Below are 16,192 nucleotides of genomic sequence, written 5' to 3'. Positions count from 1 at the left end.
AAGGAAGTCAGATTTTGCTGATTTCACTGATGGAATGAAAAACTCAAACTGCAGCTAGCTCACTTCGGTATTTCTGTTTGTCAGAGTTAACATTAGAAAATGACTGAGGAGGTGGAGAGACAGAAGGTCAGGCAGTGTGGGCGTCAAGAAGGATGGAAAGATAAAAGAACTTGCAGCAGTCAAAGAGGCAATGAGTGTCTGATGAGGCTGCCATGTCCTTTGAAATAAAAAAAAGAATAGCAAGATTTTAAGACGCTGTTTTCAAAAGACACCCGCCTCCCTTATAATAATAATTCAGAAGGCAGTAGACTTTAAAAACAAAAAAAAAGTGATTTCTAAAATTTCTGAAATAGCTGAAGTCTTGACCTCAATAATATTTTACCCTTGCTGCTTGCCATAGAATTCTGCATAATACAAGGCAAATCAGCTAAAATTAAAGTTCTCACAGGTTGCCACTAATTGGATGCTTTTCGCTTTCTGATCTTGAATTGGGAGCCTGAGATCTGGTTTGCAGAAATACTGAGTATTTACAGCTGTGGCTCATTAAAGTCTCTGAAGTTATTTCAGGCTGAGTACAGCCAACTTTTGCCACTCTCCATTGCCTAGAACAGAACCACCTGAGACAGACAGACTCAACTTTTGAGAGGAATGTTAAATTCTCATTATAAAGTTGAGAAATTGTACCTCAAAGACAAAAGTAAAATTTGCTTAGGCAATTTTTGTTCTTTTGAGCTGTACAACATCTCAGCCCCTCAGTTCAAGAACGACAGGGAACTGCTGGAGAGAGTCCAGTGTAGGGCAACAAAGATGATTAAGGGAGTGGAACATCTCCCTTATGAGGAAAGGCTGAGGGAGCTGGGTCTCTTTAGCTTGGAGAAGAGGAGACTGAGGGGTGACCTCATTAATGTTTACAGATATATAAAGGGTGAGTGTCACGAGGATGGAGCCAGGCTCTTCTCAGTGACAACCAATGATAGGACAAGGGGTAATGGGTACAAACTGGAACACAAAAGGTTCCACTTAAATTTGAGAAGAAACTTCTTCTCAGTGAGGGTGCCAGAGCACTGGAACAGGCTGCCCAGGGAGGTTGTGGAGTCTCCTACTCTGGAGACATTCAAGATCTGCCTGGACGCCTTCCTGTGTAACCTCATCTAGGTGTTCCTGTTCCAGCAGGGGGATTGGACTAGATGATCTTTTGAGGTCCCTTCCAGTCCCTAACATTCTGTGATTCTGTAATAAACTCCTGGATTTAGAAGCTGCATGCCACCTCCTTTCAAACTATATTTTGGACCAATGTCTGCCTCTAAATTGCCCTCTTTTGGCATTAGAAATGTTATTTCTTTCTCTGTATTTATTTCCCCAGTCCATGATGGTTGTTCCTATAAATTCTGCAGCCAGCTCTGGGAAGATCAGCCCTGACCTAAGTAAAAAGGCTCCACCTAACTCCACCCAGAGCTTCTGCATTGCATTTCTCCAAAATTAAAAAAAAGGATCAGATATGTGTACGTGTTCACAAGGTAAAATGATGAATGTTAGAGACAAGAAGAAGAAAGAAGTGTTTTCAGAGTAGGAATAAGCAGTATGCCAAAAGTAAAGTATAAGTCCACATGTCTAGTAACAGAGAAAAAAAAAAAAAGCATTGTTCTTTGTGTAAGCACCATTCATTTGTCAGAATAAATGAGGCAGCACTTCTAAGGAAAAACAGTTTTTCAGTGTGACTGTAATCTTCATACACAACCATGGGAGCCATTTAAAGTTACAGTTCTGGTTTGGAGATGGCAAAAGTGATTAATTACTTTCTGAAGGTGCCTATCCCAGGTACCTAAAAAGTAACTTAGATTTCTAATTTTCAAATGGTTAAAAATATATACACTCGATGATACTGAAAGAAAAAGGAGTTAAGGCTTTCCCTGTGCCCCCCGCCACCATGCCTATGGGAAACTGTAAAAACATCTGTGGCATAAAGATTTTCTCTAAATAAAGAGAAAAGGTCAGAATGAAATATCTCATTTCCAGTCCAGGTGAAGATCAGTCCCATATTTTACTACAGTTTAGATCAAATAAATAAGAAAATATCCAAAAGCCTTTTTTTTTTCATTTAACAAAATACTACACAATGCCTAGCATACTCTCAAACCATTTTGTAACCTTTTCTGTATCTGGCATTTTTAATAACCTCACTTTGTATTTGATAGCTTATAGGCCCTAGTTTAGAAAAATCTTTAACACACAGTTTTACAATAACCAGACTTTATATTCAGCACAATGGCAGATTAAGTGGTGTTTTGCTTTCTTGTAACATCTAGTCTATTTATGTTCTGACAAATTCAATACAAGAATAAAAGGATCCAATTTTGACCGAAGCAAAGGCTACAACGCCAGAGCTAAGATTTTCCTATCCAAAGAAGCAGGGACAAAATGAACAAATAGATGTAACAGAATTTCACAATGTAATGCTGTTAAGCTCTCAGGTCAACAGGACATAGAGTCATAGAATAGTTTGGGTAGGTTGGAAGGGACCTTCAAAGGTCATCTAGTCCAACCCCTATGCAACAAGCAGGGGCATCTTCAACTAGATGCAAGAGTATACTTATCTATGATTTTATGAGTCATCCCAGTGACAAGAGGCTAGACTGTACTTCAAGATAGTCTTGTGTTTAAGTATGTTCTGAATCAAAACCAAGATGTGTACATGATCACCAGTGTAAAATATTGATCATTAATCCAAAGGCTGGGTAAAAAGGGTCTTAAAATCTGAGCATCACATCCCAGTGACTTCTTAATTCAGAAACGGTATGAGATTCTAGGGATACTTCTGCTCTACCCTTTGGTCTGGCCTCACACCCAGACATTCTGGGTCAGAAAATACAGCAAAAGATGATGAATCATCAGTGACTCGAATCAGCTGCAAGTGGCAATGCTCCTCATAAAGCCTCCTCTGCTCTCCTGCTCTTTCACCCCCTACACACAGACACATTCACTTGTCCCCAAACTCAGACTGCAGCCTAATGGTGTAATTTGCAATCTCTCTGTTGCAGTTAAAATTAGTATTTTTTGGAATTTCTAACATTTTTATTTCCCCAATTTATCTTATTGTATTTTAGAGGACTATTTTTAATTCATTAAGTCCATTTCACACCCACTGATGCTAACTACATTTATATCCATGCACTGAAATAACAGCCCCATGTCATGCCTGCACAGGCTAAACTCACCCTGGCTGCGTGTCGTCAGTCACGCAATGATACGTGAACGTTCCAAACATCTGCACTCCCAGGATCCCATACAGGAGAAGAAAGAACAGAAGGAAAATTGAAACGCTCCAGATTTGCTCTCCGGAACGCCTGGCAAAAAGATAAATATGACACTAAATTCACAGGCAATGTGAAGCCTCCTCTGAAAAGCTCCAGCATAAAATACATGCTCACACAGAGAAAGTAGTATTTAATCCTGTGGAAAATTTAAAAAATGTATAAAGTTCAGCTTTTGTGAAATACCATCTAATGACTTATACAGGGAAGTAAAGCTGATATTAAATAAAGACAAAAAAACCCTCTTTCATGTCGCCATTACATGGCTTTTGCTATTACATGCTGTACCAAACATACTTAGCTGTGTTTGCTGGCATGTGAGCATTTCTGCCCATATACCAATGCATGTACACTCATAACTGTAATGGTTAGGGCATGCACTCATGTATTTTTATGTATTTATATTACCCTACTAAGAGTATTCACTTGGATTATTAAATGCCCATATTAATGGAACAGAATTTACTGCCATTGGTTGAAAATTGCTGGCTACGGTTATTAGCAAAATGCTTCGAGATTTATTTCAATATGTCGTGAGACGACGTGGAGAATGCAAAACTGTCGGCAGGACCTCTTTGAGCACGACGGGCGGGCCGCGAGAGTAAAGAATCTAATTCAATATGAATTTACCATCAATACCCTTTAATGAACTCTTAACAACACTGAATATCAATGTCCCCGAGACCACGTTTTTCCAACCCTTATATACTCTATACCCAAAAGGCCATGCGGCAAGCACAGGCTACGATTGGTTACACATGCAAGTCATTCTTCCCATCCCACGATGGTGATTAGCTGCAGGGCACCGTCCACATGCGCAGCGACGACGACGGCGCCCTCCTGCAGCCTGGGTCGAGGGCAGACCAGCTTCTGTATCTCTCCGCATGGTCCTAGTGCACCACAGCCACAACAAGCCCTGGCTTGTTCACAGGATACGCCCAAAACTCTCCACATAAATATTTGATAGTTTTGATAATTTTCCAGGAAACTTGATGATTCCTTAGGTATGGAAAATAGCAAGAATTTTTTTGCCAGAACTAAAATTCAGGAAGAATTAAGCATGAAGGATCATTCTCTGAGCTGCACAGTCAGTCCTTTAAGTCAAAACTGAAATTTTCTCTATTGTTCTTCAGAAAAAAGTCTTACTTACTTCAAGATATTCGTTATCCTAGTTCTTGGCAGCTCAAATCGAAAATATATTCGGAATGCTCGAATCATAATGAGTGGTCGTGGAATCCGTAACATGCCCCAAGGTGACATCTGGTCAACTATTTCAGCAATTTCAAACACCTAAAAACAAAAGAATCCAGAAGTTTTTGTTTTGTTTTGTGTTGGGGTTTTTTTGGTGTTTTTTTTTTTTTTTAGGGGGGGGATTGTTTGCTTGTTTGTTTTTTAATGACCCCGTCTTATTCTCGTATTCATTTACAGAACTCTTTAAAACTATAAACACTATACATGATTTTTATTCTCATTTTAAATCTTCTCTTGGTTTATAGTTCATTTTGTCGATGCTTTTTAAAAGAAAAGTCTTAGTAAATCCTTTAATCCATTTCTTAGTTATCCTAATGAAATTCCAAAAATACACTCCGCCTATGTTCATAATGCTTCTGTCTCAAACGACTCAAGAAGACTGTGCAAGCTTGTGTCAGCTGCCTGCTCCTGTGCTAGTCCTACCCCACAAGTTTCCCCACAATTTTCTTAAAAAGTGAATAATTTACATTTCCAAATCTGAAGATCAGTATATGTTAATGTTGCACAGCACTAAGGCTTTTACTAGGATATAAAAGCACATATACACAGATTGCCTTATGAGTTACAACATGCTTATAAATTCTCCATTTAATTCCAAGTGCACAAGAAAACCATGTATGTTCTTCTGCTAGACGCTACTTACAACACGAATTTCATGCAAGGCACAGAGCTGGGAATCACTTCCTTAATACATTGACAGGTCTGGTGTTCCATAATGACTGCTTAGCTTAATGACTGGGTGAAAATGTCTTGTTTTAATCCTTGTCTCTCACTCTCTAGCTGCTTAATTTAATATTTGCTCAAAGTACTAAGAAAATGGAGGGGGAACCTGGCAGTGCATAAACTGGATAATCAACAGGGCTCATCTGTAATGATCAACCTTCACTCTACATGTATACACCGTGCACCAAAGTTTCCCCTGTGTAAGAAGCAGAAAATTACAATTTGTCTTAAATTTGTCAGAAGTGGATAAGCTATGCCTAACAGCAACCACTACAGAATTTTTACAATCCTTATTCTATTGCAGGCCCACTTTCACAGTCTTCAGTCTGTTCTTATCCAAAAAACTGGCTGTGGTTAAGGGCTGATTGGTTTGCAGGAGTCAATTTCACCTGTATTTTAACACTGTACCTTTTTTTGCAACATGCCCAAGCTCCCTTCCTTACAAAAATTTATCAAATTGCTTCCAAATTTGTTGTTGTTGTTCTTTTCAATTGTGCTTTAACTTGAATTTTGGAAAAGGTGTTGTTAGGTCTGGGCCATACTATGTGAAACCCCTCCACTCACCATATCAATATGCCTACAGTATGGCAAACATCTATTATTGGAGTTGTTCAGCTTGTAGTTGCCTAAACCAGTCACCATGGCATCCTGCTAGACTCAATGGAAGGGGATAAGCACAACCGTCACATGGAGTAAGAGATAAATGGCTCTCTGAAGATTCTTCTCCCTCCTGTGCAGAGGATTTATGGTAAAAAGCTACAGATTATTGTGTAACTTCTCAATAACAAAAATTAAACAAGATAAATTCTACTATTAATGTAGATATGCTGCAATGTGCAATTATGAAGTTATTGAATTCAGCAGTTTCTTTAAAACCAATTTGACCCATGTACAGCTATACTTCCACAGCTCATAATTATTTAGTTGTGCAATGTCTTTTTCATAATTAAGGAACTATTCATTGAAAAAGGCAAGTGAAATAATTACCTGTAAAACCAGTGACACCCAAAGACAAAAGACCATGAATCCATCAAACACACACCAACGATCCTTTACATAGGAGCTGTCACCCTACAAGAGACACAAAAGCTAAGAGGTTAACAATTCTTGGTTTACTGTCAGGATTTACAAATACCACAAAAAAAAAAGTTCTTGAAAGAAGGTAAAGTCTTCTCTGTACCCTTTTAAAAATACCACTTTTAAGAGACTCCAAAAGCCCAGTATCTGGGCTGGAATATGCTGGAAACATATAAACGCATCTTCTGGGTGAATAAATGGTGGCTTCATTCTTGTGCGATACTTGTCACCTTGCACCAAAAAGAACTGATAAATAAACCTATTATTTACACTTTGATGTAAACCAAAATACATAGAAAAAATGGACACTGGACTCACCTTTCCACTGTATTGCCCATCACAAAATACTTGCATAGGAAGATTAGTGTAAAATGCTAGCAATCTGGTATTGTGCTGTTCAATTATTTCAATATTGTTTATCAGCTTCAATCAAATCAGTATCATTTTGAATTCATTTTTTCATAAGTTTTCAAACCTTTTTCATGCTCTAGAAATGTCCTACCATTTCCAAAACACTAGACAGTAACCATCATCTCATCACAGTGTGTGCTTTTAAGTTCCTTTGGACATTTCCTGAGCAACTTTTTACCGTCTCAAAATGACCATTCTTTAGACTTCATTAATGACAGGTACCATGAACTTTCAACATTGGCATTATTGGCACTCCATTACTTATCTATTATAGCATACCTTGCATACCTTTGCACTAGAGAATAAAAGAAACTCAGGGAAGAAAACTGAGCACCAGATCCTTGATGACCCATATGCCTTCCTACCTGTTCTCTGGCCCTGCTTTTGACTTCTTCAACTAGCTCCCTAAAATAACACCTGAGCATGGTTTTGGTGAGAGTCCAATCCAGAGATGACTCCTAAAATGCACCATGGAGAAGACAGCATCCAAGCTCCGTTTCATCCATACTAGACTATTCTCAACCACTGTTCCAGTTTGCATGCTTGGAAAACCTCATGTCTCACAACGATTTGCAACCCAGGCACTCCGCTGAAAGCCATAAAAACACTTCTTTGGTGGGCAGATAATGCCTCACACTTTTCTTAACTAACTGAAGAAAAAATCTACATTTATTAGGTAGATTACAGCTCACAATTAGTTTCTCGTATCACATGGTATGTAGAGGAATTTGAGGACCAAATGCATACAGATAGAGACAACTTGTTGAAAGGAAGACCAGACAAGACCAGGCCTCAGGAAAGTGGATAATGCAGTTTCATGTTTTATAGCCGCAAAAACATATGCAGAGACATTGGCAGTATATCTCAGGACATACAAACACCCCTTTCCAAATGAGGTTTCTCCCAACAGACTGAACAGGCCCTCCCTTGCCCTACACGTATCTGGTTCCTTCTCTCACTTTAGTGTTAATCCAGATACAAACTACAGTGTTTGATATCCACCCTTCACAGGTATAATTGGGGAAAAAAATTATTGCCAGGTCTCAAGAATCTTGAAGAAATTACTGGGCTTTTGCCCGTTACGTGATTCCTGGCTTGATACACGCTGTTTCTTATCTCAGTGATATTATTTCCATTATTTCAGTCAACCTGTACTTGTTTTTAAATGTCTCAGCATTTTCACTGATTCTAAAAGCACAGACAAGCTGTTTTGTTTTAATGTAATATTTTCAATGACATGCAATATCCTAAAAATGATTTATCATTCCTTCCAGTAGGTGACAGCAAGATATATTTTGTAAATAGAGACAAATCACGTTTTTGTTTTTGTTTTGTTTTTAAAGTTTTATTTCGGTTGCAAAAATTCTTCAGGGCAGAAGTGAACAAAAGATACAAAGAAAATACAGTAAGTGATTTTCAAATAAAAAATAAAGGATAGAGAACTTTGGTGCTGTTTTCAGACAGAGGATTTTCTAACACATGAGGAGGTTAAAAGTTCTTCTCAGTCCAAGAATTAAGAGGAGGAAGACTGCAAATCAGGGAAACAACAGAAAAGGAACTTTTGCATCATAATTTTAACCTGTCCTTTCTGAAGAAAGTAGACTTAGTTCCCTAAGTCTGACCTAATGAGAAACTCTTCAGTCAGGGCTGAACAAACTCAGCTGTTTCAGTGCTTACATTCAGTAACTGTCAAGCAAATGGATGCTATTTCTCTGGCGAGATCAGCTACCAACACCCTAAATCTCTCAACCCTCTCTCATCTCCCCTGTTCCCTCTTAGTGAACAAATCTCCAGTGAGATTTGTATCAACATGCAACTTGAGTCCTTCAGTTGTGGTTCTGAACAAATATGCTGATTGGTCTTTCTCTCACTGAAGAACTCTTCAAAACTTACTTTTCTTCTCTTAAGCACCCTTTGTGTAAAGCAAAAAGTTTTTCTGAAGTTCGGCTGTACAGATATGAGCATGAACTTGAGCAGGAGATCCTCTATTCAACCTCCTCTGAATAAGTCATCAAGTACTCACTAAAAGCCAAATAGTTTTTTTTTAGAAATTGCTTTTTCTCTCCACAATACTTGTGATATGATTGAAGCAGCTCTGCTGTTTTCTCCTTACACAGGAAAATATCATAACCCTTTCCAGTCTTCCGGCTATCCAGGCTGTTCCACCACCTCACTTCTCTCATCGTCACGCCAGGGCAGCTCCCCCCACTTCATGCTCCCTGCCAGGGCGGCTTCCAGGGCAACTCAGGACACCTGAATTACATCTCTAGAAACTATTCATTTTGGTTCAGGTTCTGACCCTTTTGGCTTTGGATGTAGAGACGCTTTGGCTAAATACTTTTCATGTTTGTCATTTGGCTGGCAGTGGGCGTGGTGGGGAATCTTGAATGCATTTATACCGTGTATTGGCATGTGGGATGTAATTTGGTGTTGGAAGCATTTTTAAGGCAAGACCATGTCCTGCTTAATGTGAAAATCAGAATATACTTTTTAGTAAGAATCTTGACATTGACTTCAAGTCCTACTTCCATGAAAAATCTAATTCTGACTAAACACAGTCTAGCACTCACATATTAATAGCAATGAACAGTGAGCTTCATTCACATTTAAAAAAGCCTTTGGCTGAAATTCTACACTCACAGTCAATGGCAGCCTCTTCTTAGATTTGGAAAGGAATATAGATACATAAAATTTAAATACATCTGGTTACATCTTACCTAAAACAGCTGAAGTATTGCACTGTGTTAATTCCTCACCCTTTTTTCATCATGTCAGCTGAAATCTGAGAATCATTGATAAAGTTTGTTTTAGCATTTTCTTATGAATGCATCATCCCAGACAATTTACATTACAGTTTATAAGTCTTTGAAATGTGGTCTAAACATCTCCAAAAGATGAAGAATTAGTGCTGTAGACTATAAGCCTCACACTGACAGTAATCCAAACATCTCAGAGTCATTAAAGTTGCTAACATTCTATTGCCTGCGGTGGACAGTGGACTCTTTAATGTGCACAGCAAGTCCTGAAAGCTTCTCCAGCAACACAGAATCATAGAATCATTTTGGCTGGAAGAGACCCTCAGGATCATCGAGTCCAACCATAACCTAACTCTGGCACTAAACCATGTCCCTAAGAACCTCATCTAAACGCCTTTTAAACACCTCCAGGGATGGTGACTCCACCACAGCCCTGGGCAGCCTGTTCAAATGCCTGACAACCCTTTCCATGAAGAATTTTTTCCTAATATCCAATCTGAACTTCCCCTGGCACAACTTGAGGCCATTTCTTCTCATCCTGTCACTTGTTACTCGGGAGACCAACACCCTCCATGCTACAACCTCCTTTCAGGTAGTTGCAGACAGCGATAAGGTCTCCCCTGAGCCTCCTTTTCTCCAGGCTAAACAGCCCCAGTTCCTTCAGCTGCTCCTCATCAGACTTGTGCTCCAGACCCCTCATCAGCATCATCACTGCCCTCCTCTCAACTTCCTCCAGCACCTCGATATCTTTCCTATGTTGAGGGGCCCAAAACTGAACACAGGATTGAAGGTGGGGCCTCACCAGTGCCAAGTTCAGTGGCACAATCACTTCTCTTATGATGTACATGACATACAGTCCATCAAGACAACAAAATCATTTGCTTCTGACAGAGCAATGGATACCAGTCCACCCATGCAGGTCATGACTGCAGGCCTGGGCCAGCCTTTGGAAGGCTTGTACACAGCAAACCAGCCCCTCACTGTGAGCCCCTCCCAGGCAAACCAAGCTAACCAACCAACAGCTATTAAACACAAAAGATTTTAAGATACATTAAAAAACTGATGTCCAAAGCAGCAATAATACTTAGCTGTTAGATGGACCAATTTTTCCTGTGTTAACTAGAGGCTTATTCATTATTTTGTAATACCCTTCCTACCCTCCCCAAACTCTTTCTCCTGAAACACTTCTATCTTTTCCCTCAATATTTATTTATAACAGCTCAGCATCACTGTCAGGCCAGTACACAACCATGGAAATGGCTTTTGTGGTAAACCACACGTGGAAATTGATCAAAAGTTTGCCTCTCTCTTAAATCTGTTAATCTGAATGAATCTGAAATTTGACATCCCAAGACATCAGCAAGCTTGACATAACAGTCTGTAATTAAAATATTCTCTGCCCTATAAAAACTCAATTTTCTATGGCAATGTTGCCATAAATAAGGAAGAAAACCTCCAGTTCAGCAGAAGACCTTGGCATTTCTTTACCTATTCAAAAACAGGACCAATGAATAACTCTCCTCCCTTCTCCTTATTTCACCAGTTTTTGATACATTTTAGTGCCATTACATTAACTGAGTACTGTTTGATCTCATTATCTGTATTAGCTCATTTCTTCATTTTTTATTTTCACATGCAATACTAATATCTCAGCAACAGCACTGACATGCCAGAAGATACACTATCTCAATTGTAACCAGCACATTAAAGATAAAACAACAACAGCCAGTATTAGGTGCCCTAAGAAGCAGCTACACAAGTTCACAGAAAAAAAAAGAATTTTATACAACTTAACTAATTGGAAATGTCAGCCAATACAAATACAAGCAGAAGTAATAATACTTGATGTAGTCACTCCATGAGAGCCATTACAGTTTAACTTGCACTGGAAGGGAAGACTAGCCAGACTATATTTCTTTTAATAAAGGTTTATTCCATTATGAACCTTGCTGCAAACAAAATACTCCATGAAAACAGCTTCTGCATTGCATAAAGCAATCTGCTAGAAGATTATGTCTCCTAATTTCGCTAAGCAATTTCAGTATCTCTTTGGTAAGGTAGACAACTTAACTGGATGACAGCACGGCCATCTCCCAGGTCATTTCTGCCCTGCTTCTATCTCTTAACATCTCAGGAAGACCTCAGGATGAACAGTAAATCCCTGTAACTGAAAAGCCTTCTCTGCCTCCATGCTTGCCTTTGGGAATTTCTTTTTCTCTCTCATCCCTGTTCTCTGACTCCTTCCCTCCCACCTCTTTCCAGACGCCTCTGTGGGAAAGCTAAATAAAAGAAGTGATATGACATTTGCTCTGATGGTAATCAGATTTATCATCATCTGCTCTGGAAAGGAAACCTGTAGCCTTGGGTCTGTCATTAGGTGAACTTTGTCGTCCACTTTTCCTCACAGTCTCTGACAAACAGGATGGACAGTTGAAAGATGGTACAAATGTGAAGAGACCAGCAAGCTCAGTAGCAAGCAGCTGCTTTGCTATTCTACCATGGTTACTGGTGGTGAATAAAGCACATCAACAACTCTAGTAAATTCTTCAGATCACCCTGTGGGCTACTTTGTTGAGCGCTACAAGTATTAATGGGTGGTGTCTGACATTTACTGGCATTTTAAGTAGCAGCATAAATGCACAGGAGGAAATGAAAGGAATAGAGGGAATCAGAATTCAGGAGCATTATTTTTCCTCCTCCACTATGCTCACTGTAACACAAAAAAAGAGCAAACTAGAAAAGAGGGCATAGCTCGGTTAGGGCAACAAAAATCACATGCCTCTGCCATTCCCTTACTCCACACAAACACTGCAGGACATGGAGATCAGAGTGGGACAGAAAATGAAATCAGAGCTCAAGGAAGCCCCTTGCCTAACCTCTCTCTCCCTCCTGCAAATGCAGATAAAGATACACACACACACACACACACACACACACACACACACACACAGGGTATGTTTCTCTTACCCAGTTGCATGTACGCATACATCCCTTATGTTTTTGGCTCAAACTTTCCCTATTTCCTTAAAAACCTGCAGTCTGCAGGTCTGTTTTAGTTCCAGATTGATGTGGGCAATCCAGCCCAGCCCTCAACCTGTCAAATACTTTCAACATTTTCCTCACACAGAAAAGACTGTGAAAGGATACAGACTAATCAAGAAGAAAAGCTGTCTCTAACTTCTGTTCTCAAATCTCCTCTTCTGCCCCCCAAAAATAAAACTGTTTCTCAAATGTGCTCATGTGTCAAACATTATCCCCCTTCTTCCTTCTTCAGAACTTTACGACTCCTCAGCTGCCTTTAGGACTGGCACACGACCTCAGACAGACAGATGACTCTCAGATGTGCTACCCACTTAAAGTCCATCTTCTACTCTACATGACATAAAAAAAATTCAACCTGAAGCATTTTATTATGCAACAGCCAATAAAACCAATACAAGCCATCCTTTAGTGCAAACTACTTCTATAACTGTAAAATGATGATCCATGCAGGAAACGAAATTGTGAATGATTGCTTAGGTAAGCTCACGTCAATAACCAAAGAAAAACTGGCATATTTTAAAATGAGGGGTCACCTTCAAGTTACCCCTCTGGAAGAGTGACAGCATCATTCCAAAATGAACCACCTTTTTTTAAAAAAAAAAAAAAAAAGTCTGTATTTGGAAAAAAAGGAGCAATAAGGGAGGGTACAGCTTCTCATTTCTGTATGTCTTATTTTTCTCATAAGAACGTCTTCATTTACAGTGAAGGAACTTATTTAAAATATATTCACATAACAGCAATTGATTTGTAACAGCCAATGGAATTAGAATTGTGGTGTGAAGCTTAACTCTAAACAGTTATAGTGGGTGTAGTATTACTTTATCACCACTGAGTTAAACCAGTTCCATTTGTTAATACTTATGTACTGTACTAAACTGCTCCACCGTCAGATGCTTCCAAGTACCACATGACATAGCGCATAATTTATCTTTGTCATAACATGTAATGTAATATTTATAGTAATCTTTTATTCTATGCCAGAAAAACCTTGGAAAAATCACTTGATGTTACAGCACACAAAACAAAGTTACCCTATTTATAATTTAAAAAAATGAAACTCAGCTCTTGCTGGTCCTTTGGATTAGAAGTGATTCCATATCATATCATACACACAGAACACACACAGTTCATATCTATCATTACAAGAAAACCTATAATCACTACAGAACCACTACTTCATCATTTGCAATAATTAAAAAAAAATAATTTGTTGAGATTTTCAGGTAATTTTAGGAATTACTAATGAAGATGTAAGGCTATTTGATTCATTAAGGAACAGTCTCACATATATTTTTAAGGCATACTAGATTTTTGTTAATTTATGTGATTAACTTCACCAAATCTAGTATTTGGTTTTTTATATTGTCATGTGAGGTGATTAACTGTAGTATTCACTGTCTCATTTGCTGTTTCTAACAAAAAGAAAAAAACCACAATCGCCTGTCATTTAATTCAGTGACTTATGTCACAAGCAAATAGCAACAGTTTTAGAGAAGTTATGAGCAGAAGAAACAATCCTGGCTGTGAAGTAAGAATCGAGACAAATAGAACAGACAAACAAGGACCATTTTACTTACTAAAAACCCTGTAACAGTGTCTGCTGTATAATAAGAGGGAAAAAGGGACTGGGAGGAGTTAACAAAAGAAAAATGTTTTAAACAAAAGTAAGTTCAAAGCCAAGACAGAAACAAACATGCAAACATGACACTGCACTCTCTTCCTTAAACACAAAAAGCATTGAGGGGAATAGCCATTCCACGAAAGAATGGAAAAAAATGCCTCAACACACCTCCCATATCCACAAAATCACTGCAGAGCATCTCAGTTCAGCTGAGTGGCAAGTAATTCAGATTGTCCACTATTCAGAGGTGCCAGGCGCAGTCTTCATATACAGGCAATAGAGGACAGATGCTAATAGCTTCTTTCAGTACCCAATGGTAGCTATGGCTACAGAACATGCAGGGGGAAAGGAGTTTCACCCATGTATCACATTGCTGCCTTCTTGATGCACCACCCTACTGCTACAGTTGGGTGCCAACCTGCGCCTCGGAGAGATTGTATGGGTCACTGCACTGAAAGCATGAATTTCATTTCCCTCTCCATCTGCTCAGCCAACTGCATTCAGTGCCATTAGTGTTGCCTTACTCATGGGCTTGGCTCCTTTGGATGTCTTAAATGTTCAGCAAATCTAAAAATGGCTGATCAGGAAGACAATTAATATTAATAGGATCCCCCCACGTGGAACAACACTCATTGACGTCAGAAAGTTCACAGGAATAAAATCTTCACTGTGAGAACAATCAAACATTAGAAGATGTTGCCCAGAGATGTGCCAGCATCTCCCTTGCTGGAAATATTCAAGACTCAGCTTGACTGGACCCTGGATAACAAAACTAAGGCCCTGACTTGAGTATGAGATTGGTCTAGACCATCTCCATAGGTCCCTTCCAACCCAGATTTTTCTCTGGTTGTGTGCATCTAAGACAATCTCCTCAAGATACTGGTTCCTTGGGGCAGACTCCAGTTCTGCATCTGGTTCCACATGCATGGACATCTACCTGTTCGTGCTTGGAAGTACTCTGCAGCCTTGAGAAGGCAATGTGTGTTAAACGCTGTTGTGCTTCAGCCAGCAGTATCCTGCTGTCCCCCAGCTCCAACATTTATGGTGGATGCAATGGGTGAATTTGGATCAAAATATTTCACGGCGAAAGTTTTCACTCCGAAGCATCAAATATTGCCTGGAGATTGAATAGACAGATCTGACAGGCAACAAGTGTCATCTAACATGACAAAACTCAGATTTATGGTCATCATTCACTGTTCTCCTTCAACAGAAAAAAGCCCCCATGATGAAAGTTGCAAAAGATAAGCAGGAGGCACTTCTAGCAATAATATTGCTATTATTATTTGGTAATTAGCATTATTAAAAGCCAGAGAATCTATTTTACACTACAGAGACCAACCAAAGCTCATTGAAACAACAATCTTAGTATAGTTGTAAGAAAGCAATATTTATATTAGTGGTAGAGAACACAATACTCTGAAATTAAGTTTTATATTCAGCTTACTGCCTTAAAAATCCCACACAAATTTAATCATTTTAATGAAAATACAGCTGCACAGAAATGTTCTTTTTATCTTCCACAGGGATTTTATTCTCTCAAATTCAGAAAGAAGAGAACACGGGCATGAAATAAAATAAAAGGACATCGTTTAACTATAGCAGACTTGCCTGAAAATGCAAGTTTCAACATAGAAATGTAGATCAGGGATGAAGTTCCCTCTTTTCCTGTTTGAAGACCTAACATGTTATCCAAGATGTTAATTTCACTGCTACCCCATTTATCCCAACATGAAGCGACATATCAAACATATCCCTCAATAATAGCTGTTTTCATGAAGAAAAACAGGAAGCCCTGAAAGTGCTATTAGAAAGGGAAAAAAATTAACATCACTGAAAAGTAAAGTTTCATTCATCTCTATATATTGTATATTGAAAGAACAATTTCTAAACACATTACAAAAGTCAGCATGTTTTACATTTTTTCTTAGCAACTTTGAGGTTAAATTCTGATCACCACGGTAAGTCACCAAGTGTTAGATGGACACATACTTCAATCC

At 38.9% G+C, this 16,192-nt stretch overlaps 1 protein-coding gene across 2 annotated transcripts in view; it reads right to left on the bottom strand.

Annotated features, from left to right (window-relative positions):
• Positions 1-16,192, bottom strand: part of NALCN (sodium leak channel, non-selective) — a gene marked incomplete at both ends in the record, with an annotated part of 227,752 nt that overhangs the window by 198,573 nt on the left and 12,987 nt on the right. For both annotated transcript variants that reach the window (XM_080354287.1, XM_080354288.1), the window contains 3 exons: positions 3,216-3,344; positions 4,462-4,601; positions 6,273-6,356. In XM_080354287.1, coding sequence (XP_080210413.1) covers positions 3,216-3,344; positions 4,462-4,601; positions 6,273-6,356 — 353 coding nt within the window. The remainder of the gene's footprint in view (positions 1-3,215; positions 3,345-4,461; positions 4,602-6,272; positions 6,357-16,192) is intronic.

The sequence above is a fragment of the Nesoenas mayeri genome (assembly GCF_963082525.1).
Source record: "Nesoenas mayeri genome assembly, chromosome: 1".
NCBI lineage: Eukaryota > Metazoa > Chordata > Aves > Columbiformes > Columbidae > Nesoenas > Nesoenas mayeri.
The sequence above is the reverse complement of the archived record's forward strand: the minus strand, read 5'-3'. Positions and strand labels throughout refer to the sequence as shown.